The sequence below is a fragment of the Thalassophryne amazonica genome, chromosome 7, assembly GCF_902500255.1.
Source record: "Thalassophryne amazonica chromosome 7, fThaAma1.1, whole genome shotgun sequence".
NCBI lineage: Eukaryota > Metazoa > Chordata > Actinopteri > Batrachoidiformes > Batrachoididae > Thalassophryne > Thalassophryne amazonica.
In genome coordinates this window covers 11,841,946-11,867,401 of record NC_047109.1, presented here as the reverse complement: position 1 = coordinate 11,867,401, position 25,456 = coordinate 11,841,946, and the positions used below count along the sequence as shown (strand labels likewise).

Below are 25,456 nucleotides of genomic sequence, written 5' to 3'. Positions count from 1 at the left end.
ACGTCTGTCCTAAGAAGAGCCGGAACCACACGACTTCCGCCGCCCCAGAACCTGGTGAATACTGGAGCCGCCAAGTCCCGAATTCCCAGGTGATCACCGTCCCCGACTGTCGGATCTGGTACTGCTGGCGAAGAACAAAGACAGTCAAGTGTGGGTGTGTGTACACCCAGTAACAACAATGGTGGGAATGCCACCTCCACCTCTCACGCAATAACTTGCAGAGTACTGTAGATTCCTCAGGGGAAAAGAGTGCCTTCAGCGCTCTCACAGCTTCCACCGACGGAGGAACTGGTACTCCTGCAAACACTCACAATATACAAATATTGCAATTACAAAACGGCTGAGGATATTACCTCCAATGAAGTATGATATCTCGGCAACGAGGTGGAGATGACGTCTGGTCTTTATGGAGTGAGATGATGTTGAGTAGATGGGCGACAGCTGTCAAGAGGTAATGAGCGACAGCTGTCACACCCAGCTGTGTCCATGGCGGCAGCGCCCTCTCGTGCCTGAAGCCAGCACTTCAGGCAGGGCGCCCTCTGGTGGTGGGCCAGCAGTACCTCCTCTTCTGGCGGCCCACACAACAGGGCGGCTATCTTATCACTTGCAAGTTATGCGGACTGCACATAGACGGCTTATTAGAATGTCAACAATTTGGAGTAATAACTGAGCTGATTGTCTGATTTCCTTACTTTTTTTTTTTTTACATAATGTAAGCTTCATCCCTCCTAATCTATGCCTGCCATGAGTAGCTATTTGATTTATTTCCTTTCTTTCTTTTAGTACTTTGACACTTTTTCCCCTTTTATTCTCAGTTACTCCTATCTCACTGGGACAAATACTCAGTTCTAAAAATTATGATTCTTTAATCAAAGTTTATACAACTTTTGTGAAATCATCAGCAAGCTTACTGATATCTATCTCTCTATAGATACCATATCATGAACAAAAGTGAATAAGGACAAAAGTGGATGGATAACAAAAGTCATGATGGATAATATAGCAACAGTGGATTTTTTGTTTTTTAATAGTTGCACTGAAAGAATAAAACACCACTTAACTAGTTATAGGAGAGCTGGTTTTCCCTTTGCAATGACAATATTTATTACACACAGCTCTATGAGCTTCAGCCTAACATTAGTAATAAAGCTTGTAGCAGCTTACCTATAGCTCCAAAACTATGCATAAGTAGACAAGTAAATGTCTTAAAATAGTTCATCCAACACAAAACTCAACACACAAGCCATTTATTATTATTATTGTTGTTATTATCATCATCACTATCATCATCTATACCTATATGCTGGAATAAGTGATGGAACTCTTCAAATTATTGTTCATTACTTTCCATTTCAATCATACTCACAGGTGAAATATTCGTCCACAGACTTTGAACTGGTGATTTGTGCAGTTTATAGCTGCACATGAAGGCATTTTTTTTCCCCAAAATCACAAAAAATAAAGTTGTGTGCACCTGGCTAAAGATGGGTAGAAAAGACTGTTCAGGAGCGGTACGTGTGAGTGGTAATATGACAGCCAATTTGCTTAAAAAATATTGGCCAATGAGCGATCCAGTGTTATATACAGATCAGTGCAAAACCCTGAATCAGGCGTAAGCACAAATATATTCAGATGTGTCAAAGTGTGCGTAGGCATGAATCCATGTAAAATGGAAATTAAATACTTACGTTTGTGTGTGTAAATGCTGAACTGAGCTGCGCGCACACACTGAAGTAAAAAGATATTAGGTGTACGGGGGCTGACAGTATGTGACATTAACATTACACATGCTTTTATTGACAAATACTGAACACAGTCAGGACTTGTTAAGAAGTTAATTTCTAGTTCCAGCATCTAGAAAAAGAAACCATCCATCCATCCATCCATTCATTTTCTTCCGCTTTATCCGGAGTCGGGTCGCGGGGCAGCAGCTCAAGCAAAGCCGCCCAGACCTCCCGATCCACACACACCTCCTCCAGCTCCTCCGGGGGGAACCCCAAGGTGTTCCCAAGCCAGCCGAGAGATGTAGTCCCTCCAGCGTGTCCTGGGTCTTCCCCGGGGCCTCCTCCCAGTGGGACGTACCCGGAACACCTCTCCAGCGAGGCGTCCAGGAAGCATCCGGAAAAGATGCCAGAGCCACCTCAACTGACTCCTTTCGAAGTGGAGGAGCAGTGGCTCGACTCCGAGCTCCTCCCGAGTGACCGAGCTCCTCACCCTATCTCTAAGGCAGCGCCCAGCCACCCTGAGGAGGAAACTCATCTCGGCCGCTTGTACTCGCGATCTCGTTCTTTCGGTCATGAGCCAAATCTCATGACCATAGGTGAGGATCGGAACGTAGATCGATCGGTAAATCGAGAGCTTTGCCCCCCTACTCAGCTCTCTCTTCACCACGACGGTCCGATACAGCGACCGCATCACTGCATATGCTGCACCGATCCGTCTATCGATCTCACGCTCCATCCGTCCCTCACTCGTTAACAAGACCCCGAGATACTTAAACTCCTCCACTTGAGGCAAGGACACTCCAGCAACCTGAAGAGGGCAAAGCACCTTTTTCCGGTCGAGAACCATGGCCTCGGATTTGGAGGTGCTGATTTTCATCCCGGAAGCTTCACACTCGGCTGCAAACCGCCCCAGTGCATGCTGAAGGTCCTGATTTGACAAAGCCAACAGAACCACATCGTCTGCAAACAGCAGAGACGAGATTCTGTGGTTCCCAAACCAGACCCCCTCTACACCCTGGCTGCGCCTAGAAATTCTGTCCATAAAAATAATGAACAGAACCGGTGACAAAGGGCAGCCCTGGCGGAGGCCAACGTGCAATGGAAACAGGTTTGACTTACTACCGGCAATGCGAACCAAGCTCCTGCTGCGGTCGTACAGGGGCCGGATAGCCCTTAGCAAAGGACCCCGGACCCTGTACTCCCGGAGCACTCCCCACAGGGTGCGCCGAGGGACACGGTCGAATGCCTTCTCCAGATCCACAAAACACGTGGACTGGTTGAGCAAACTCCCATGAACCCTCGAGCACCCGATGGAGCGTGTAGAGCTGGTCCAGTGTGCCGCGACCAGGACGAAAACCACACTGCTCCTCCTGAATCCGAGGTTCGACCATCGGTCAAATTCTCCTCTCCAGTACTCTGGAATAGACCTTACTGGGGAGGCTGAGGAGTGTGATCCCTCTATAGTTGGAACACACCCTCCGGTCCCCCTTCTTAAACAGAGGGACCACCACCCCGGTCTGCCAATCCAGAGGCACTGTCCCCGATCGCCACGCGATGTTGCAGAGGCGTGTCAGCCAAGACAGCCCCACAACATCCAGAGACTTAAGGTACTCACGACGGATTTCATCCACCCCAGGAGCCTTGCCACCGAGGAGCTTTCTAACCACCTTGGTGACTTCGGCCTGGGTAATGGATGAGTCTGCCTCTGAGTACCCAGTCTCTGCTTCCTCTTCGGAAGACGTGACAATGGGATTGAGGAGATCCTCGAAGTACTCCTTCCACCGCCCGACAACATCCCCAGTCAGGGTCAACAGCTCCCCACCCGCACCGTAAACAGTGCTGGTGAAGAGCTGCTTCCACCTCCTGAGGCATCGGACAGTTTGCCAGAATCTCTTCGAGGCCGACCGATAGTCCTCCTCCATAGCCTCCCCGAACTCCTCCCAGACCCGAGTTTTTGCCTCTGCGACCGCACAGGCTGCGGCACACTTGGCCTGCCGGTACCTGTCAGCTGCCTCTGGGGTCCCACCTACCAACAAAGATAAGTAGAACGCCTTCTTCAGCTTGATGGCATCCCTTACTTCTGGTGTCCACCACCGGGTTCGGGGATTGCCGCTGCAACAGGCACCAGAGACCTTGCGACCACAGCTACGAGCAGCCGCATCGACAATGGAGGTGGAAAACGTGGTCCACTCGGACTCCATGTCTCCAACCTCCCCCGGGATCTGGGAGAAGCTCTCCCGGAGGTGGGAGTTGAAGACCTCGCTGACAGAGGGTTCCACCAGTCGTTCCCAGCAGACCCTCACGATACGTTTGGGCCTGCCAGGTCTTAACGGCTTCCTACCCTCCCAGCAGATCCAACTCAACATCAGGTGGTGATCGGTCGACAGCTCTGCCCCTCTCTTCACTCGAGTGTCCGAGACACGTGGCCGAAGGTCAGATGATACGACTACAAAGTCGATCATCGACCTCCGGCTCAGGGTGTCCTGGTGCCACGTGCACTTATGGACACCCTTGTGCTCGAACATGGTGTTCGTGATGGACAAACTGTGACTAGAACAGAAGTCCAACAACTGAACACCACTCGGGTTCAGATCGGGGAGGCCGTGCTTCCCGATCACCCCCCTCCAGGTCTCACTGTTGCCGCCCACGTGGGCGTTGAAATCCCCCAGGAGAACAATGGAGTCCCCAGTCGGAGCGCTATCTAGTACCCCTCCCAGGGACTCCAGGAAGGTCAGGTACTCTGCACTGCTGCTCGGCCCGTAGGCTGAGACAACGGTGAGAGACCTGTCCCCGACCCGAAGGCGTAGGGACGCGACCCTCTCGTTCACTGGAGTGAACTCCAACACTTGGCGACTGAGCTGGGGAGCAATAAGCAATGCGACCCCAGCTCTCCGCCTCTCCCCGTGGGCGACGCCAGAAAAATGAAGCATCCAGCCCCTCTCCAGGAGTTGGGTACCAGAGCCCAAGCTGTGTGTGGAGGTGAGCCCGACTATCTCTAGTCGGTATCTCTCAACCTCCCGCACAAGCTCAGGCTCCTTCCCCCCTAGCGAGGTGACATTCCACGTCCCAACAGCCAGGGGCTGTGAGCATGGACCGGGCCGCCGGGCCACCCGCCCTCAACCGCCACCCAATCCTCTCTGCACCAAAAGAAACCATATTAATAATAAAAAAAATAATAATAATAATTTGAATGCGCACATGCACAAACGTGTCTGCGCTGTTTACACGGATAAATTATTTAACCACCAAGTAGCACCACCACCCCCCACCCCATCATGCACTGTGCTGACTACAGATGCGCATTTGCGCTACACATATGATTTGAACATTGATGGAATGAAAATGTTTCCTATTAACAGAAACAAAGGTCGTGGGAATCGACCCCACGACCTTTTTGCTGTGAGGCAACAGTGCTAACGACTAAACCGCCGTTCTGCCCAGCACAGCAAACACAGCAGTATGCTACAAAGCTGCAAAAATAATCAAATTATATGATTTTGAATCTTTTACGTGCTGCGTGCTGACATTCAATAGCCACCTTATATTATTTTTTAAGATGACATGAGACTTTTGCACAGAGTTACAAAGTTTTACATTCACAAACATTAAGTATTCTGCTGCTGTCTACATTACTCTGTGCTATACTGACTCCAGCTCAAAGCTCTTCAAGGACATTCTGGACTTAAATTGTTAATTCTAGGCCACAAAATATACTTTTTATGAAATGCATTTGTAGTCAATACTGTTAATTAATTTTCAATATTTTTGCCAAGGTAATACTATGTACTGCATCCCCGTTGAGTGACTGATTTCCTTTGTTCATCATGAGTACTTGCTGTTGGCACATTTGCCCCAGGGGGAGTCCATCCTCTAGTTCTTCTGTCTGTCTCTAAGTGCCGAACCCTCCTGTATTCTCTCTTTTTGATCATCTCTGCTCAGTTCACCTGCACTCTCTCTTAAAGTCTTCCTTCTCATCTGATGTCACGCTACTTCTGTCGACCAGCAGAGCTGCTGACACCATACAGTACTGGAAATCCTGGAGGTCTGCAGAGAAACTTCAGCTCTAGGAACTCAACAGCTACGAGACAATATGAAACACTCATCAGGAAAAAAGAAAAAAAAAGGAACGGTCTTAGAAACAGTTTACTTTAAACATACACGGACAAGGATCCAACCCGAGGTCATTGACTGAGCCAAGCTTGTCAACAACACCACGGTTTAGATAAGTTCCGCGTGTACCTCTACGTGGACAAGAGCTAAATGGTTATATATGAGAGCAGAAAAGGGTACTGAGCTTCCAAGTTCCCAGTGTGTAAAACATTTATTAGCATTTATTTGGAGCGAACACTGAGATGCAGAAAAGCTTCACGGATTTTATTGCAAACGTTGTGCATCCACAGATGGAGCTTTGCATCCAATGAACACCATAGTGTGGCCTTCTGATCAAACGGTTTCCTAAATACATTTAAATGTTCACAAGCCGCCACCCAAACAACACTGACAGTCAGTTGGTAGTCGAGTGCGGTATTGTGTATGACGCGCACAAAAACACAAGCTCACTAAAATGCCTCCTCTTTCCCACTAATAAGTGCAAACTGCCGTCCAAACCCACTGACAAACCAAACCAGCTACCGGCCCGCGTGGTCGTGCCTACTGTGGAGTCACCACTCGCAGTGGTTCTTCTTGGCAGGCTGCCGTCTAAGAGCTACTTTACTCTGGCGTCGCGTGAGAGTGCAGACCACAAAATGTCCTCGGTGTGGCGGTTAGGAACGACACAGGCACAAGAACACCAAAAAGCTACACACTGTCAAAATCTATCGATCCCACAGAGGAGGGACGCCGTCCTCTGTCAGCCAGAGGAGGGACGCCGTCCTCTGTCAGCCAGAGGAGGGACGCTGTCCTCTAATAGCCAGAGGAGGGACGCCGTCCTCTGTCAGCCAGAGGAGGGACACTGTCCTCTATTAGCCAGAGGAGGGACGCCGTCCTCTGTCAGCCAGAGGAGGGACACTGTCCTCTGTCAGCCAGAGGAGGGACACTGTCCTCTAATAGCCAGAGGAGGGACACTGTCCTCTATTAGCCAGAGGAGGGACACCGTCCTCTGTCAGCCAGATAAGGGACGCCGTCCTCTGTCAGCCAGCTTACTACCCAGAGTGTAAGGAGACGTTTCTGATCAGGAGCCGTGTCCCAGGCCACAAAATGACGAATGACAGAAGATAAAAAAGCAAGAAGAAGAAAGGGAAGTAATAATGAGGATGTGAAGGAAGCTTGAGGATCGAGACTGAGATAAAAAGGAAGGAAAGTTAAAAGACAGATCAGGAGGCGGAGAGGAAGAACAGAGATCAGGCAGGTAATAGCTGAGAGACAGACCTGCCCCCCGTCATGGGGCTCCACTGAAACCTGGGGGTCCTGTGCAGCCCGGTTCTCGGGCACTGGCTTGCTGTGTGTTTGAGTGTGCATGGGCATCTGTGTGCGCGCTGAGTATGAGAGGAAGTCTAAAGCACCGTTTCCCATGCGTGTAATCATCCCAGGATGAGGTGGAGGATGAAGCAGAGCGGGACTTCCCCTGCACCAGAGGGTATTTTCCTCTCGCATTGTGGTACAAGCACATGAGAGAGAGAGAGAGAGAGAGAGAGAGAGAGAGAGAGAGAGAGAGAGAGAGAGAGAGACCAGTGCAGAAAGCAATTTCTTAAAGTGATAATCCTGAAACACAGCTGTAATACGTCTGGATTTTTACTTATGATCAGTTGACAGAGTTTAAGGTCAAACATTTCTGATTTAAAAGTTTGTGTTTTTAAAGACTACATTCTTAATCTTCACCAGTTTGGACACTTTTGTTCTTCTGGGGCAGCGGTCCCCAAAGTGTGCGTCGTGAAGGAAATGCAGGTGGTCATTAAAAATAATTGATTTTCAACTTTGTAATGTAATTATTTGGAAATCCTAAAGTAATAAAACAGAGCAATGAGACTGAAAGTATGTGTTTATATATATATATATATATATATATATATACATATACCAGGTTTAGCATATTGTATTCATGAAAGTACTTGTATCAGTCTAGTGGTATGGCTCATTGCACACCTGATTCCATTAGATCTCAGAAGTGAAGAAGAACAGGACCTGATTAGCTGGGAGAGCACTTTGGAGCAGTGAGCAGGTTTCTCCATGTAGAACTGCAGTTATGTCAGGAAGGGCATGAGATATAAAAATTGTGCCAAATCCCAATGCGAGAGATTGAAACTGTAAGTCAAAACTGTGTTTAAAGTAGGGGTGTAACAGCTCATTTACTACATCGATGTATCGATTTATATTCCTATGATTCAACTATATCAATCTGTGCTCAGCAAGTTGGCCTTCTGGACAACATATTTGGATCTAAAATCATTTTAAAAGGTAATTAATTAATTGTATCAATACTAGGAAATACTAGGCCTATACTAGGACAGGACTGTTTCAGGTTTAGTGTACATAAATAATGTCAAATGTATATGTGTTGTCTTTAATTCTGATGGGTGTCATTATTATATTCAACTAGTAATAATTGTGGATTAATTGCTGTATTTTGTCTGAGGTAATTGGAGTGTAAACGTAATTTTGTTGTTGTTGCACTCGTGTACTGACAATGACAATAAATGTCATCTCATCTCATAACGCGTTGGATTTAAGCACGGTAGATTTTATATGGATGTGTTTTGTTAGCACTTTTAATGATAAAGATGTTAAATGCTACTTGATTCAGTCTGCCTCTTTGTGACGTCATTGTCATGCACCAGCAGACAGCAAAACAGCATGGCAGATGCAGAGGAGATGCCTGAGAGCGAGAAATTATCAAGCCACTGTTGAGTTCCAGAATGTGGAAACACTGGCTTTTGCAAAGACGGAGAAGTTCTAAATAATTTGCTCACTCTTTGTCAAGTACCACGGCAACACGACAAATCTCTCTAACCACCTACCGTGGGATTTCACACAATGCTGAACGGATTGGTGGAGGTCATGCTCAAATTGATCCAGAGTGGAAAATGAAGAGCTTTGTTCTGCAAACCAGAGTTTTAAATGAAGCCCATACTGGTATAAACATTGGCGCATTACTGTGTGAAGCCTGCACAGGGTGGAAAATCTCTGACAAGAATCCTGCCATCATCACAGATAACGCCAGGAACATGATTGTGGCTGTGCAGAAGGCCAGTTCAGTCCATAGATTACCCACTTCGAACAACTATTCAGATATTTATTTCACAGTCACACTGGTTGAATTTTTGGCTAAAAAGTTACTGAACTGATTTCAAGTCACTGAATCATTTAGGATCGGATTGTTCTAAATGAACCAATATCGTTCTTGAATCATATCGGCAACCCCGAATCGTGGTACGAATCGAATTGTTGGTAAAACGAATCCTTACACCCCTAGTTTAAAGGTTTTGGATGGGCTACATGCACTTTTCCCATTCCAAAGTAGGTCCTGGCATTTTCAAGTTCTAGAGATTTTCATCATGGAAGTTTCATGTCAGTTAAATCAGTGACATGTCAGCAGTGGTGAGCACAGTTCCGCTAATCTGCTAACCACTAATTATTGAAGGTAACTTTTTTGTTAGTGGATTAGCTTTTCAGCTAACTTCAAAAACCATCAGCGAACCAATCAGCTTCCGATAAAGTTAGTTCCGATAACTTTTAGACCGCTAACATTTATTTACATAGTAACAGTGGAAAAACATTTATAATCCCTGTTGGTTCATGTCTGCTATGTATTTTGCAGCAGTGAGGCAGCTGAGAGGAGCTGAGCTCAACTCTACCCCAGCAGAAGGGGCTGCTACAAAAAAGCAAAAGTTATCTTTACAGCATACATTTTTTTCTGTGTAGGCTCTCAGTTGTCCAGGTGGTTTCCATAGTAGAAGCTTGAATCTTCGACTGGACTGGGACCCAGTCCAGTCGAAGATTCAAGCTTCTCTACTTTACAGCATACAGTGGTCCAGCCGTGAAGCCGAAGTCCTCAAAAGGAAAACAGGTTTGACTTATGGTTTTGATTTATAAACCAAATTAATCCAAATAGTTTAACTACATTAATGTCAAGTCTGTCAATTGTACAAAGTGAAAATATAACACATATCTTTTAATTTTCAAATAATGCACTAATTCTGAACTTTTGAACATTAACACACACAGATGCCAAACTGGATTATGGGTAAACTATGTCTGCAATCACTGATTGATTCATTATATGTTAAAACAAACACACACACACACACACACACACACACACACACAAACACACACAAAACTTAATGTGTGTGTTTATTTTTCCAAATAAATGTGTATTTGTAAAATATGTTTTTTCATTTGTTAAAAAAGGCATTTGCAAAACTAAAAAATCTGTTTGTTAAGGTGTAATTCAGGCAGCAACAACTGTATGATATAACCGGCATCATTCACACTGCCATCCAGTAGATGGCAGCGTTCTATGCATTTTAACCCATCTACTGGATGGCATATTGCATACTGGCAATTATGTTACTATGCTTTTACTTTTTTACTCTACTATGCTTTTAAATCTTTTAATTCATTTTATTTTATTTTCTGAATTGTTTTGTGTGAAGTGTCTTGGTGGGACTCTGTTGTGATTTAGCGCTATATAAAGTGAATACACTGAATTGAAATTGAGGGTCAGTTTACCCATAATCCAGTTTGACATCCATGTGTTAATGTTCAAAACTTGAGAATTAGTGCATTATTTTAAAATTAAAAGATGTGTGTTATGTTTTCACTTTGTACAAATGGCTTGACATTAATGTAGTTAAACTAACCGGATTAATTTGGTTTATAAATCAAAACCATAAGTCAAACCTGCTTTCCTTTTGAGGACTTTGGCCTCACGGCTGAACCGCTGTATCCTGTGAATGGAAATGACTCTTCCCTACAGCAGTGAGCGGGGCGCACAAAGACTGAAGCGCTGGCTCGTTGGTTGTGTTGGGTTTGTGATTGTCTTTGATTCTGATCAGAAGCATTGGCAGTGTTTAAACTCAAAACCGGCCCGTCTGTAGCTGAGTGTACCGGAGGAAATACTGAAAGTTATTGGTTAGCTGTAGCTTCTGCAAAATTTTTTAGTAGTTTATCGGTTTAGCATTATAAAAGTTAACTTTTCAGTTAGCTGATTAGCGGTTATCGAAGCTAACCATTTGGTTAGCTGTGCCCACCACTGCATGTCAACAAGTAAAACGTATGCTGCAATTTCTGGAAAAAACAATGAATGAATGAATGCTAAACATGAAGTAAGACCAGGAAAATATGCATGTTTGTGTGTAACTGTGTTCAAAACAGCCTGTTTGGATCACTGAAAAAGAGCCCAAAACACTCATGTACATGAGGAGCACCTGGGAGGGAGGGGGTGGGGGGTGAGCACCCGACAAAGTTTCCCCAACTCTGATGACTCAACAGCTGCACAAGACCTCATGTACTCATTGGCCAGATGTACGGTGGCGCAGGCCAGGCACATTTTTGTTTCCCCTCATGTGGATGCACACAAGACGACGACAACATTGAAAAATTAATCACAGAACTGTCCATCTGTGTCCGTCTTGTGTAACAGGAACCTTTCTGTGAGGACGGCCTGAATGACCTCACCTGCATGAAGTATGCTGCCAACATAACAGAGCGCGAGAGAGACAAAAACAACACGGGCAATAAACATAACTCATGTTCACTTCAACCATCACAAAACTGCAAATGACCAAAGCTGACAAAGTGCTGACTCGAGTTTTAATCATACTAGCACACCGACGCAAGGCTGGTTGGGCCAAACTGGGTCCCAGGTACGGTCTAGGATACTGGAGCAGGACACACACGTGCACACGCTGGTCAGCTGTTCAGTCATAAAACAGCGTGACATTACTGACTCCCAAATAAAAGGCTGCATGCAGAGAATGTGGGGACCATGTGTGAGGGCACAGACTTCTGCGCGAACGTGCGCTGATGACAGAGCCGTGAGATAAGTCCCAGAAGCTGCTCTGTCATCTATTCATAGCTCCACAAGTCCGAGACCTCCTGCTGCTGAAAGCTGGCTGATCTGAGACCAGCTTCACTTTATCATCATTAACATCAACCAACAAACACGGAGATGAAGTCAAAGTGTGACAGAGCGTAGCGAAGGCTGTGATAAACATCCTCATAGGCTTGTGATTTACCGAGCGGCACATCTGCAGTGAAGTGCGCCGACTGCCTTGTCGCCGCAGTGCGCTTGTGCCACGTCTGTTTATTTGTGTCATGCAAACTGGCCGAGCAGAAATGTGCAGAAAATCAAGCAGAATGCAATGCAGGCTTTAAGAAAACGCGCTCAGACGGAAGCATCGCCTTTAATAAATGCATGTAAGACGTGCAGAGAATCACATCGCCCTCACACGCCTGGCTGCCTCCCCCCCCCCCCCAACACCACCATCACCCCCCACCCCCAGCCCGCGAACCAAACAAATTCATTAAAGTGGACAATAAAACCCAGCTGTGAGGGGGTGAAAGGAAACCATCTGAAATCAGTGCTCCTGATTGTGGAGAATTTGTTTCAAGGCAAAATGCATGTTCACAATATGTCGAGGAAAGCAGGGAATTAAAAAAAAAAAGATGGCCGGATGAGGAAGAAACAGAGTGAGTGAGGAGGAATGTTTAATTGTGGAGGCCTGTTTTACAAGGCTGCATAAAGGAAGCACAAAAAAAAAAACTCTCAAACTCTCAAAACTCTTCAAATTTTACAAATAGCAGGAGTGAGGCTGGGTTTGAATTTTATTTTTAAAGCAAGCAAACAAAAGGCATACCTGCACCTAATCCAGATTCTGGCCTTGTGGAAACTGTCAAACTGTAAATCCATCTGAACTTTATGATTATTGCTTATAACCTGTTAGCGATGGGGGGGGACACACAAGCATCTGTTTTGTTCTACCTAGTTAGTCTACTTTAACAATATCAAAGAACTTTATCTGCTCCAGAGCCAGACTCCAAACAATGTCAGCGTGCGTACGACTGATATTATGTGATGGCAGTCTATCGTGTTAGAAGGGGGTACACAGGCTACTGGCAGAGCGGACTGTAAGTGAAGAGAAGCAGCCCTCAGCAGCTCGGCCCAGAGCATCCACTCATAGCCTGCTGCACTTCAAGGCACCACGAGAGGGCTCTGCAGCTTGTAGAAAAGGCTTCTGTGGAGCAGAGCACAGCAGAACAGGTCATATCTTAGTCATACACTGGCCTTCCTGCTGCAGGACCGAGGCCAAGCAGCCGGACCGATGCAGCCGCCAAAAGACTTACAACATTGAGATAGATGGAGGTACAAATACTTTTGCAAAGAATGTCCAAAAAGCCCATGCCAGAGCGTGTTTTAGTCACGGTAACCTTCATGCTCTGCAGCTGCACAGAGGTGAAGACACGTACCGCCTGACCTCAGTGTTAATGATACTGTTATGTTTTATAATGGTACTACTATAAAAATGGGTTGAGCAAAGAACATAATGCACCTGAAAATAATACGATACCATAAAATGTGAAATAGAGAGCTCTCAACAAGTGTGTCCAGAAAGCAGAAAGTATTTTCCCAAGCATATAATCCTCATTTCACAATACTGGATTGCTGATCGTGACATTACATCACTCTGGACTTGCGGGCAATTTCAGTTTCACTTAATACAGCCGGAGGCAGCCATGAAACAATGGTTGGACGTGGATGTTTAAGCACAAGGTCAGCAGTGCCAAACTCTTGTTAAAACTGGAAAACATGGGAAGGTAAAAAAGAAAACCCTCAACAGCGACTAGCAAAGCGCCTTTGAGAAATAATCTGAAATTTCTGAGTATGCTGTGGACCAGATTAAGTCGGATGCTGCAGCTTCATCTTGTTTCATTCACTGAGCTGCAACCGGAGCGGACTCCATGTCCTGCTGAAGCCGGATTCTGTGCTGTAGTTTGAAAGGTGGCAACTGTGGCACACCGTCGTGAAGACAGAGCTGCTTGAGCAGATGAATGAAAAAATTAAGAATAAAATTAGTCAAAAAAGAAGAAGTTAGTCCTGTTTAGGCCCTGAGGCCTGCAGCTGCCTGGAGCATGAAGCTAATGATAGTCTACAACTTCACCTGTACAGGACGTCACTCCAACGTAAATTACTTCCCCAGCCAAAGTCGTATCCATTTATAGCTGGGTAGACTGACACCATGCAGGTACAATGTCTTGTCCAAGAAAACTGACAGATAAAAAAAAACAAAACAGTAACATAATAAAACATAACAGTTTTATTATGTGTGATGCTGGCTTTAGTCAGGACAAAAACAGTAAACCATATAACATTCATTCCTACAGGGAATTTAAATCTGCAAAGTGGAAGAAATCTGTATATGTATTGGAAGTTTGGCCCTTAAAATGGTCATGGATGGACGGACGGACGGACAGATGTGTAAATTAATGGACAGTTGGATAGATGCATGCAAGGATGGATGGATGAAGCCAATAGTGTAGAGGATCTGGCATCTGAAGGATCTGCCGGAAATTCAACCTTTTTGTATGACCCATGCATAAAATACAAACTCACAGAAACTAAGACTACATTAATAGTGTTAAATTTAATGACAGTGTTTGGATAAATCAGATGGATTTTACACCTTGCTGACTTTGACACAGGGTTTTCTCGACACAAATCATTACAACTGAGGAAAGCTCACTTAAACTTGCGCTAGTTTTGAACATGTTCAAATTTTCTGGAGTCCGGTTGGACTTCCTGTCCACCTCACCACACATCAGCATCCATTTTCCATGCCAAGCAGAGAAAAATATCACTGGATAAAGAGTTGAGGACACACTGTGTGCCGCGATTTTCACTGTGCCACCCCGAGCCAAGTGCCGGAAGGCCACTGAGCTCTGGAGAAAAAACAAATTTTCCTGATTCTGCAGAATGGTGTGACTGCTAGAGAGGACACAGCATTAAGCGCTGCTAGGCATACTTGAAACTTTACTGTTAAACAACATTTAAATATATCACAACTATTCTGGGAAAACTATGTGAAGCACAAAGCAAAGTCAGACAAGGACACACTCTAATTTTCCCATTGTCACTCATCGTCCTCACCGTGGAGCTACTGAAGTTTCTCCTCTTGCGCTGAACCGAAGTGAACCCTCCTGTCAGCTGCCCTTCAACAGACTCAAACCATGAATCATTACAAGTCAGGGGTGAGTCCTCCAAGATCACCCAAATCAAGACCAGATGCACAAGCACCTCCTAAAGACCGCCTGGATCGATCGATAAATAAAGAAGACAGCAAACTGGACACGTCATTCTCTCGTGTGCGCACATATTGTACCACCCATTTTATGACATCATCAAGAGAAAATGTTAACATCTTCTGACAGCAGGTTCCGATAAACCATGTGTGACCACTGTCTCTGCATCCACAAAAAAAAAAAAAAAAGCCAAAAGGACATAACGCATCATTTCACGCTCCTCTCTCCGCCTGCTCTGTCTCGCTGGCTCCTCCACAAGCCCCATTCTCACAACAGATGGTAAATATTTTTATTTTGTGTTCCATTAGAAAGCTTTATTAAGCAGGCGGATGGGGCAAATGGTGCCTGGAAGCTGCCTGTCCTGTAAACAATAGGAAGGTCCCGAAAGCTGCAGCTGAGCAGAGTGCAGTAAACCACGGCCACATTAGAGAAGCGCCAAGCGCAGAGTGAGTAAATATTTAAATGTGTTACGTTTGCCCAAAATAGTCGGAGGGGGACTGTGACGGGCACTGCATCAAGAACACTTCCATGATGGATTATGAGTCTTTGTGAAACTGCTGTGGCTCAGCTGAAGGGTTTGGGAATGCACGTGCAGCCAAACATGAGGTCCAGCGTGCAATTCAAACAGACAAGAATCAGATCGGCACAGACGGCAGAATGATGGAGCAACACAAAATCAAACATTTCATTTATCTGGCAAACAGAAGGCAAACAAAAAGAGGAGCAACAGCATACATTGAAGGTTTGTGAAATGAGAAACATTCACGTCTATATCTCCTTCAAAGAATGTTCCATTAGCTACAGTGTCGTTATCGTCAGTAATTTAAGCAATGTTTGTTTCTTTGTTTATCTCTTTGTCCTCTTAGCTTCTTTGGATGGCGCACACACGCACACACACACGCGCACACACACACACACACACACTACAGTGGGTTCCTGAATTGTCCGGGCCAGCCAGGTCAAATCTGTCAAAGGTCAGTCACTAGGGTCAAGGTCATGCATGTCTGTTGACTGACTCTTCTATTTTTTTTTTTTAAATTTTATTTTATTATTTTTTTTAAAGATTTGTACCAAACTTTGAATGTAGAACGTTAACACTGGGATGGCACTTAAAGGGTTAATTCTGGCAATGGTTGAAGTAATTGGGATCCAATCTGTTTGACGTCTTGTGTCACAGGAAATTCAACACCAAGCAAAGTGACCCCATCTTGACTGATGGGGTCACTTCCCTCTCTGTTAGAGGAACTAGCATCTTCACACCCACAGGTACTATCACCTAGTATTTCCAGTCGATGTTAAGAATGAGGTCTGTGACTGTTTTACTTCAGACTCTCTTCCAGCATGTGTCGACACATTCACCGTATCTTGTAGTTCTGCGAGCACGTTAATTATTCCAATCAAATTGGACTTAGCCGGCTAACTCCTGCCAGTCCATAAAACTGTCCTGTGTGTTGCTGTGATTGTACTTGACAATGAAAGGTATCAGCTGGCTGATTCATAACCTGCACCATCTACAGACTACGCTATAAATGTATATACAAAAGAATATATTACACACATTTGTCTGTCATGGTACTTTTGACTGTGTGACTTCATCATGTGACTTCTGTTCTGTGTGAGTTCATCATGAAGTCTTTCATACCAATCAGTCACAAATATGTTGCCGATTAATATATATGCTTTTGATCATCCATCTAGGCTTCATGGTGTGGAGATATACAAAAAGAAGTTTTGTTTTTTTTTGGGGGGGGGGGGGTTCTTTGACCTTTGAAATTTGAGCACTTTGCTCTGCAAACTAATCACCTCTACATATCTGTCCAAGCAATATTCCCACCACGTTTGATCCATTTAGGCTCCTTAATGGTTGAAATATTTTCCTTGATCTTGACCTTTGACCAAACTGCTCCAAAAACAAATCATCCCCAGATATCTATTCAATTAATATTCCCACCATATTTGATCAATCTAACCTTCTTTGTGTTTGAAATACTGTTATGTGGGCCGCTGAAGAGGAGGTACTGCTGGCCCACCACCACCAGTCGGCGCCCTGCTTGGAGTGCGGGCTTCAAGCATGAGAGGGCGCCAGAGCTATTGGAAGTGACAGCTGTCACCTGTCAACCTCACCAGCTGTCTCTCATTAACCTCCTTACAAGAAGCGGATCACAACTCCACCTCCTCGCAGAGAAATCATCTACCACAAAGGTAATTTCTCTGCTGACTTATCGATTGTCTAAACTTTGTTCTGTGTGCAGCCGCATTCCTGTGGTGATCCAGAAGAGGGACCAACAGGAGCTGCACGAGAGAAACGTATCTGGAGGTGGAGGTTTTCCCTCCCAGAGAATTTGAGTGTAAAGGTTGCTGGGTGTGAGGACTCACACTCACCTCCTTCTGTTTCTTCTTTGCCAGCAGTACCAGGGCCGACAACGGAGGACAGAGACCACCTGGGGATTCAGGACTTGGCGGCTCCGGTGTTCTTCAGGCCGTTGGTGGTGGAAGCGGTGTGGGCCCCGGCTCCTCGTTCACCAGAGGTCTCCTATCTTCGAGCCTGCCCACTGTCCTCTTGTATACAATTGGCACCTGTTATTTCTGTTTGTATTCCGTTGTGTACTTTCGCAACATTAAATTGTTACTCCTTTTCTTATCCATTGTCCGTTCACTTGCGCCCCCTGTTGTGGGTCCGTGTTACGACACCTTCCCAACAAATACTACAAAAAATGGGTGTTTTTCAGACCATGTTTCCCTTGATCTCGACTTTTACCTTTGACCAAAATGCTCCAAAATCTACCCACCTCTGGATATCTATTAAGTAATATTCCCAACAAGTTTGAAGGAAATCTGTCCAGCCATTTTGAGTTATCTTGTTCACAGACACACAGCAGTGAGAAAAATACCCTGCTATCGTCACTTGGCCGACGAGTAGGGTAATAATGTTTCCAGTCACTATGGAACTCCAAAAGCCAGATCAAATCTCTCCTGACTCAAATATCCAGTTTCACTTGGAAATGCTTCATAGCAGGAAAGCAAAGAAACAGTCCAAACTCCATTTTAATTGGATGTTAAATGTTGGTGGTAGAGCCTCCTTCAGGTTTATAAAATGACATTTTAGTGAGTTGACGCAATTTAACCTGTGATACATGATACATACCTCGGCGCTGGCCTCTGGAGCATTCGAGCCCACCATGTTGTCTCTGAGAAGTTGCTGAAGGAGCTGCACTTGGGCCACACTGAGGTAGAAATCCAGACTGCTCGTGACGTTGACCTCCAGAGAGTGGCCACATACGACCACCTCCTGCGGGAGACAGCACAGGTGGAGCAGGCGGAAAGAGGAAGGTGGGCGGAGACAGATTAATAACAACATCAGGATTGTCTGTGACCTCACACACTACACATCCCTCTCTACTTTGATTCACGAATGGTCTTTCTGTTTTTTCCCCTCCTCACAATGTTGTTGTGTTCGCCCCGTTTGTCCTCTGGGGACAGTTCAGCCCTGAGCCTGGAGGCTACATCTAACAGGATATCACCAAAGCTGTGGGCTGAACCACACACAAACATAATTACACACAGTGGTATTGACTACTACCGTGGAAACACGTTTTCAGTCCAAATGTAAGAAACAAAAAGAAGATCTGTTCAGAGTAAAATGCACAGTTTACAGCATAAAAAACAATAATAATTCATTTTTTAAAATTAAACTTTATCAAAAAACAAAACAAAAACAAAACACAAAACAGAGCCATAAAAAATAAATAAAAAGAAGAGAAAAGCAATGCAATTCAGCAATTCAGGTCGGTGGAGTGTCCTTGCCTCAAGTGGAGGAGTTTAAGTATCTCAGGGTCTTGTTCACGAGTGAGGGACGGATGGAGCGTGAGATCGATAGACGGATCGGTGCAGCATCTGCAGTGATGCGGTCGCTGTATCGGACCGTCGTGGTGAAGAGAGAGCTGAGTAGGGGGGCAAATCTCTCGATTTACCGATCGATCTACGTTCCGATCCTCACCTATGGTCATGAGATTTGGTTCATGACTGAAAGAACGAGATCGCGAGTACAAGCCGAGATGAGTTTCCTCCTCAGGGTGGCTGGGCGCTCCCTTAGAGATAGGGTGAGGAGCTCGGTCACTCCGGAGGAGCTCGGAGTCGAGCCGCTGCTCCTCCACGTCGAAAGGAGTCAGTTGAGGTGGCTCGGGCATCTTTTCCGGATGCCTCCTGGACGCCTCGCTGGAGAGGTGTTCCGGGCACGTCCCACTGGGAGGAGGCCCCGGGGAAGACCCAGGACACGCTGGAGGGACTACATCTCTCGGCTGGCTTGGGAACGCCTTGGGGTTCCCCCAGAGGAGCTGGAGGAGGTGTGTCTGGATCGGGAGGTCTGGGCGGCTTTGCTTGAGCTGCTGCCCCCGCGACCCGACTCCGGATAAAGCGGAAGAAAATGGATGGATGGATGGAGAAAAGCAATGCAAGAAGACACAGGAACAGAAAGCAGCTGCAGGAAAATCCAGTGAAGCATCAATTGATAATAATGTAGCAAATTACAATGTTATTTATAACTGTTAGTTTGTCCAAATACTTTTGGTTTTAAGAAAGGGGTCCACAGGTACAGTGGTGCAATACTGAAACATTTACCTTCAAATTCAACACCAAAGACTGCACCTTGAATTGCTATTAATTCATTTTTGATTCTAATATCTACGTAAAATTACAATTAATTATTCAATGACCAGATATTTATGGGCCTGAGGGTAACTTTGAACAGAATGTGACCAAATCATTTAATAATATGTCCATTAGCTGTGACGATATGCTTTTGCTTCTGTGAGCAAAGTCATTTTACCCCTTACCACCCATCTATTTTCTGCTTGTGCACAAAAGTTGAACCTACCCAAGTGCCAAAGGTCATAAAAATAACATCTTACACCTCACAGGATTGCTATATGCCTCATTTTAAAGTACAGTTCTTCTAGTTTCAATCAATCAATCAATTTTTTTATATAGCGCCAAATCACAACAAACAGTTGCCCCAAGGCGCTTTATATTGTAAGGCAAGGCCATACAACAATTATGTAAAACCCCAATGGTCAAAACGACCCCCTGTGAGCAAGCACTTGGCTACAGTGGGAAGGAAAAACTCCCTTTTAACAGAAAAAAGAGAAAGAAACACTCCGTGAATCATGGGAACCCCCAGGCAGTCTACATCTATAGCAGCATAACTAAGGGATGGTTCAGGGTCACCTGATCCAGCCCTAACTATAAGCTTTAGCAAAAAGGAAAGTTTTAAGCCTAATCTTAAAAGTAGAGAGGGTGTCTGTCTCCCTGATCTGAATTGGGAGCTGGTTCCACAGGAGAGGAGCCTGAAAGCTGAAGGCTCTGCCTCCCATTCTACTCTTACAAACCCTAGGAACTACAAGTAAGCCTGCAGTCTGAGAGCGAAGGGGTGATATGGTACTACGAGGTCCCTAAGATAAGATGGGACCTGATTATTCAAAACCTTATAAGTAAGAAGAAGAATTTTAAATTCTATTCTAGAATTAACAGGAAGCCAATGAAGAGAGGCCAATATGGGTGAGATATGCTCTCTCCTTCTAGTCCCCGTCAGTACTCTAGCTGCAGCATTTTGAATTAACTGAAGGCTTTTTAGGGAACTTTTAGGACAACCTGATAATAATGAATTACAATAGTCCAGCCTAGAGGAAATAAATGCATGAATTAGTTTTCAGCATCACTCTGAGACAAGACCTTTCTGATTTTAGAGATATTGCGTAAATGCAAAAAAGCAGTCCTACATATTTGTTTAATATGCGCTTTGAATGACATATCCTGATCAAAAATGACTCCAAGATTTCTCACAGTATTACTAGAGGTCAGGGTAATGCCATCCAGAGTAAGGATCTGGTTAGACACCATGTTTCTAAGATTTGTGGGGCCAAGTACAATAACTTCAGTTTTATCTGAGTTTAAAAGCAGGAAATTAGAGGTCATCCATGTCTTTATGTCTGTAAGACAATCCTGCAGTTTAGCTAATTGGTGTGTGTCCTCTGGCTTCATGGATAGATAAAGCTGGGTATCATCTGCGTAACAATGAAAATTTAAGCAATACCATCTAATAATACTGCCCAAGGGAAGCATGTATAAAGTGAATAAAATTGGTCCTAGCACAGAACCTTGTGGAACTCCATAATTAACTTTAGTCTGTGAAGAAGATTCCCCATTTACATGAACAAATTGTAATCTATTAGACAAATATGATTCAAACCACCGCAGCGCAGTGCCTTTAATACCTATGGCATGCTCTAATCTCTGTAATAAAATTTTATGGTCAACAGTATCAAAAGCAGCACTGAGGTCTAACAGAACAAGCACAGAGATGAGTCCACTGTCCGAGGCCATAAGAAGATCATTTGTAACCTTCACTGATGCTGTTTCTGTACTATGATGAATTCTAAAACCTGACTGAAACTCTTCAAATAGACCATTCCTCTGCAGATGATCAGTTAGCTGTTTTACAACTACCCTTTCAAGAATTTCTGAGAGAAAAGGAAGGTTGGAGATATCCACATTCTTGTGATATCCACATTAACACTTTAACTATTACACAAATCAAACAATAGCAGCTTAAATTTGACAATGTTTTATGTTTTTTTTCTCTCAAAAATAAAAAAACCTAGTGTATTCATGTCACTGGTTGAGTTTACATTATACTATGCATCTGAAATTCACAACACTTGTTATTCATGATGTTAACAACAAGTGTGACAGGTTTTATGTCTTTGGGACAAAGTATGTTGATACTGTAGGTGTTTTTATATGAAATGGCTCCATTTCACATAAGTGAAATGTGCCAAATCTGTGCCAAATCACACTTGTGCCAAATCTTAGCCAAATGCGCCAACTTTGGTACATGCATTTCATCATAAAAAGGGGTTTTATCATTCAGATAGCTATAAAAATAATCTAAACAATGTTTTTTTTCAGACTTTTTTTAGACTGGTTTTCAGTCCAATCGCTGTGCTCACCGATAACAACAGTCTGTATCATCCACTTTACGCACGCTATTTACATGTCTACAGAGTGAAGAACCCCTTAAGACCCACCTATCGATGGAAACCTCTGCTTATTGGCTATAGGCTGGTGTCAATCATTTTGACGTAGACCGTAATATGAGGTGATGTCACATGAGAAAACAAAGAGAGGGCATGCGCATTGCCGTTCAGCGACAGGAGCGTTTGTTTTACTCAAAGGGGTGGAGAAGTCTACTCTTTTCACATAGACTTAAGAGGATTGCGGTGGCTTGGAGATAATAATCTAACGAACACGCACATACCAAGAAGATGGCATCCATGTATGGACAAGAGCCTCTTTTTCATTACAGAAAGTACATAAAGACTTTTTTTATTTTTTAACAGAAGAAAAACATGTTTTGAAGGATTATATCTGCACAGGGAGCATTTTTATGGAAGAAAGGCTTATACATCATGATTCTACAGGATCTAACGAGTGTTTTGACACCAAATATGAGTGAAAAGGACGCAGTACAGAGATTCTACACCTCGTTAGATGTAAGTAAAAAAATTTTCTATGCGGTAATCCTCAAACAAACTTGTTTGTTGTATTTTGTGGGATGTTTGTGTCATATTTTGAGTGATATGATCGTTTTCTTGAGAAAGAGATGAAAAGAATGATGTATGGTGAGCAGGTATTGGGAAAGATTTAGACCAAACTTATAACTCATGAACTAAATAAAAATGCATGTATCGCGCCAGTGGTATAGGGTAGGCTGGAAGAGGTATGTAATTTTTTAAATTTAACAATTAAAATTATAGAAGTGTATTTCTGCCACAAAATGTTTTTCAAGTTACTACATTTTCATGTTCATGCGACACATAAACATATCGCCTTATAATGTGATATAAAATAATTATAAAATAATGAATATAACAAGTCACATCAAATGATAAAGAGGAAAAAACAAACAAACAATAATGCATCACGTTAAAAGTTTCATGCTAAAATCAAACCCCAAATTTTGGCCGTTTGAAATGAAGCAAACTTGGTCGTGGTTGTAATGATGATGACAAATTATCAGGTTTTAACCTGAAAGTTTTCATATTATAACAAGATAAATATTATATCACCTTATAATGTGATCATTTTGTATGACGCAATATAAACACAAAATTATCTCGTTATAATGTGACACAGATGAAATTTTCATGTTCTGGTGTGGCAGCAACATGCCTCCATAAACAACAGGAGGACGAACCCACTATATTTTAGTGAGGATCCTGATCTGGATTTAGGCAGATGCATGAGCTCTAATCAGCGCTGCTCTAGTTGTTGACCATCTCACAGGGGTCACAGCAGCGTAACTGTTCAGAGGCTGGTTCAAATATATCTGAACCTCACGATGGAAACTGCATCAATTTATAAACAGAATCCAGTTCAAAGTCCTATTTGTGTTCTTGCTGGCCCTTAGCTGCCAGATCCCAAATCACTTTGTGTTTTGTGTGTGTGCATGTGAGTGCTATGGATTAGCTGTTATGCATTGTCAAGGGGCACGTTAGTGTAGACGGACGAGGCATCAAAGAGCAGGAAGTCTCACAGAGCTGAGCCAGAAAACATCAGCTGTATAAGCAGAAAGGTTTGACCTCTGGGGGTCAAAAGCCTCCATTACACGGCCAACCCGCCAAGGGCTTCCTAATGAGGAACTTACTGTATGTTCAGAGGTAAAACCTAAATACTTATGACATTTCACATAATCAACGTCTATTTTTAAATGAACAACGGATTGTGAAAGCAACGACTGCAGAAGGTCAAGGTCAAAGGGCACAAGTTTCGAGTCAAAGCAGATTTTTTTTTAATAAAAAGAGAATAGAGGAAAATAAAGGAAAAAAATACAGTGGTTGGCTAAAGTATCCAATCCTGCCTCCCACCCCCACCCTCGAAGTCTATTGGATTTGTCTCAGTTACAGTTGTTTTTTTTTTCCTGTCAATAATTAGTTATGGTAAAGACTTATTTTTCCTAAAGCTTGTTTTCAAAGTCAAACAAGAAGTTATTTGCCAACAAATCTTTCACAGGAAAATCAAAAACAGTAAAATGTTGCTTGCACAAGTATTCCACCACTACATGGTATGGGATTGTTTTTTTTTTTGGGGGGGGGGGGGGGGGGGGCTGGGAGTTGGAAAGACAGCTTCTCTTCATGTCAGATCTTGCAGATGAGCATCTGTCTAAAATCTCTCCATTTCTCCTCTCAGATTGGTTCCAGGTCCTTCAGGTTGGTTGGCTGACGTGAACCGTGTGTCAGATTCTCAGCATGATTCAGATCCTTTGACTCTGACTGGACATTGTTGAACAGTCACCCTTTTTTTTTATTTAAAATGTATTTTTAAATATTTTCTTTTTACAAAATCTTTGAAATTTTTTTCATTAAGATTTATTAGGAACTCCTCTGTGGTCTTGTTTAGAATCTCTGAAAGATGACATTTCTGTTCAAGACAAGTCAGGTCTGGGAATATGTGCTAGCAAAGCATCCACCACACCACAGAACCGTATGGGGTCCCGGCTGGCAACCACCCAGGCACACAACCGCTCCAACCTCACATCTCCAAAGTAACCATCTATCTGCTGCAGTCAAGGGATATGCAGGGGTGTTCTTGACCTTCTCCCACCTCTGGGGTCCTCAACACTGAAGGCACCTGCTTGCTGGATCATGGCCAGAGAAATGCGCCATAACATCGTAGATTCCTCACAATGCAAGCGGTACTCATCATCCGAGTCTCCCTAAGTAACAGATCATCGTAGTGGTGCCCAAGGCTCCTCCAAAGACAGGAAGCACCGGGACCTCAAAACACTCATTCTGCTGCAAAGTAATATAAGCATCGCCAAACACCTCTGTCCAGCAACCTCATGACTCCATATGCTCTTCCCAGGAGTCTCTCAATCTCAATGGCTGAGCTACAGGAGACACGTAAGTCACTGCCAAAGTAAGTGAATGTCTCTACAAATTTGACACCTTCCCCACACCCACTTTCGATGGTCAAATCCAGGAACTCATTAAAAACCTGAATCTAACGGCTGCCTCCCAAAGCCGAAGTTTGGCAAAAATTTACACCCAGATTTCAAAATGGAGGAAATTGTGCCAGATTTGTTAAGACAGTAGGCAAAAATCACAATACCTATTTTATATCCACTTACATACAGTATGAGTGGAATCAAAAATGGGCAAATACACCGAATACGTATGATTCCCATTACATGACTGTTTTTGCTCATGGACAAAAGGCTACTACAGCATATTTCCCACACTTTAAAAAAAAAAACAACAGCTAACACATCTCTGTCAATGTCTCAAAACTGTCTTCTGCTGAAGAGGCCAACATACTTTTTTAGGCTTCATGTTGTAGAGGAGGATCAATAGGAGGCTTCTGCTGAGAGAACAGCAGGTCCTCAAAACTGCATATCGGATCCGCTTGTCCACATTCACTTAGTTTTACACAAGAGTAATCAC

The 25,456-nt window shown here is 44.0% G+C and overlaps 1 protein-coding gene across 1 annotated transcript in view; it reads right to left on the bottom strand.

Annotated features, from left to right (window-relative positions):
* Positions 1 to 25,456, bottom strand: part of LOC117513625 (vacuolar protein sorting-associated protein 13B-like) — a 1,146,044-nt gene that overhangs the window by 400,631 nt on the left and 719,957 nt on the right. The window contains 1 exon segment of the mRNA XM_034173849.1: positions 18,106 to 18,249. Coding sequence (XP_034029740.1) covers positions 18,106 to 18,249 — 144 coding nt within the window.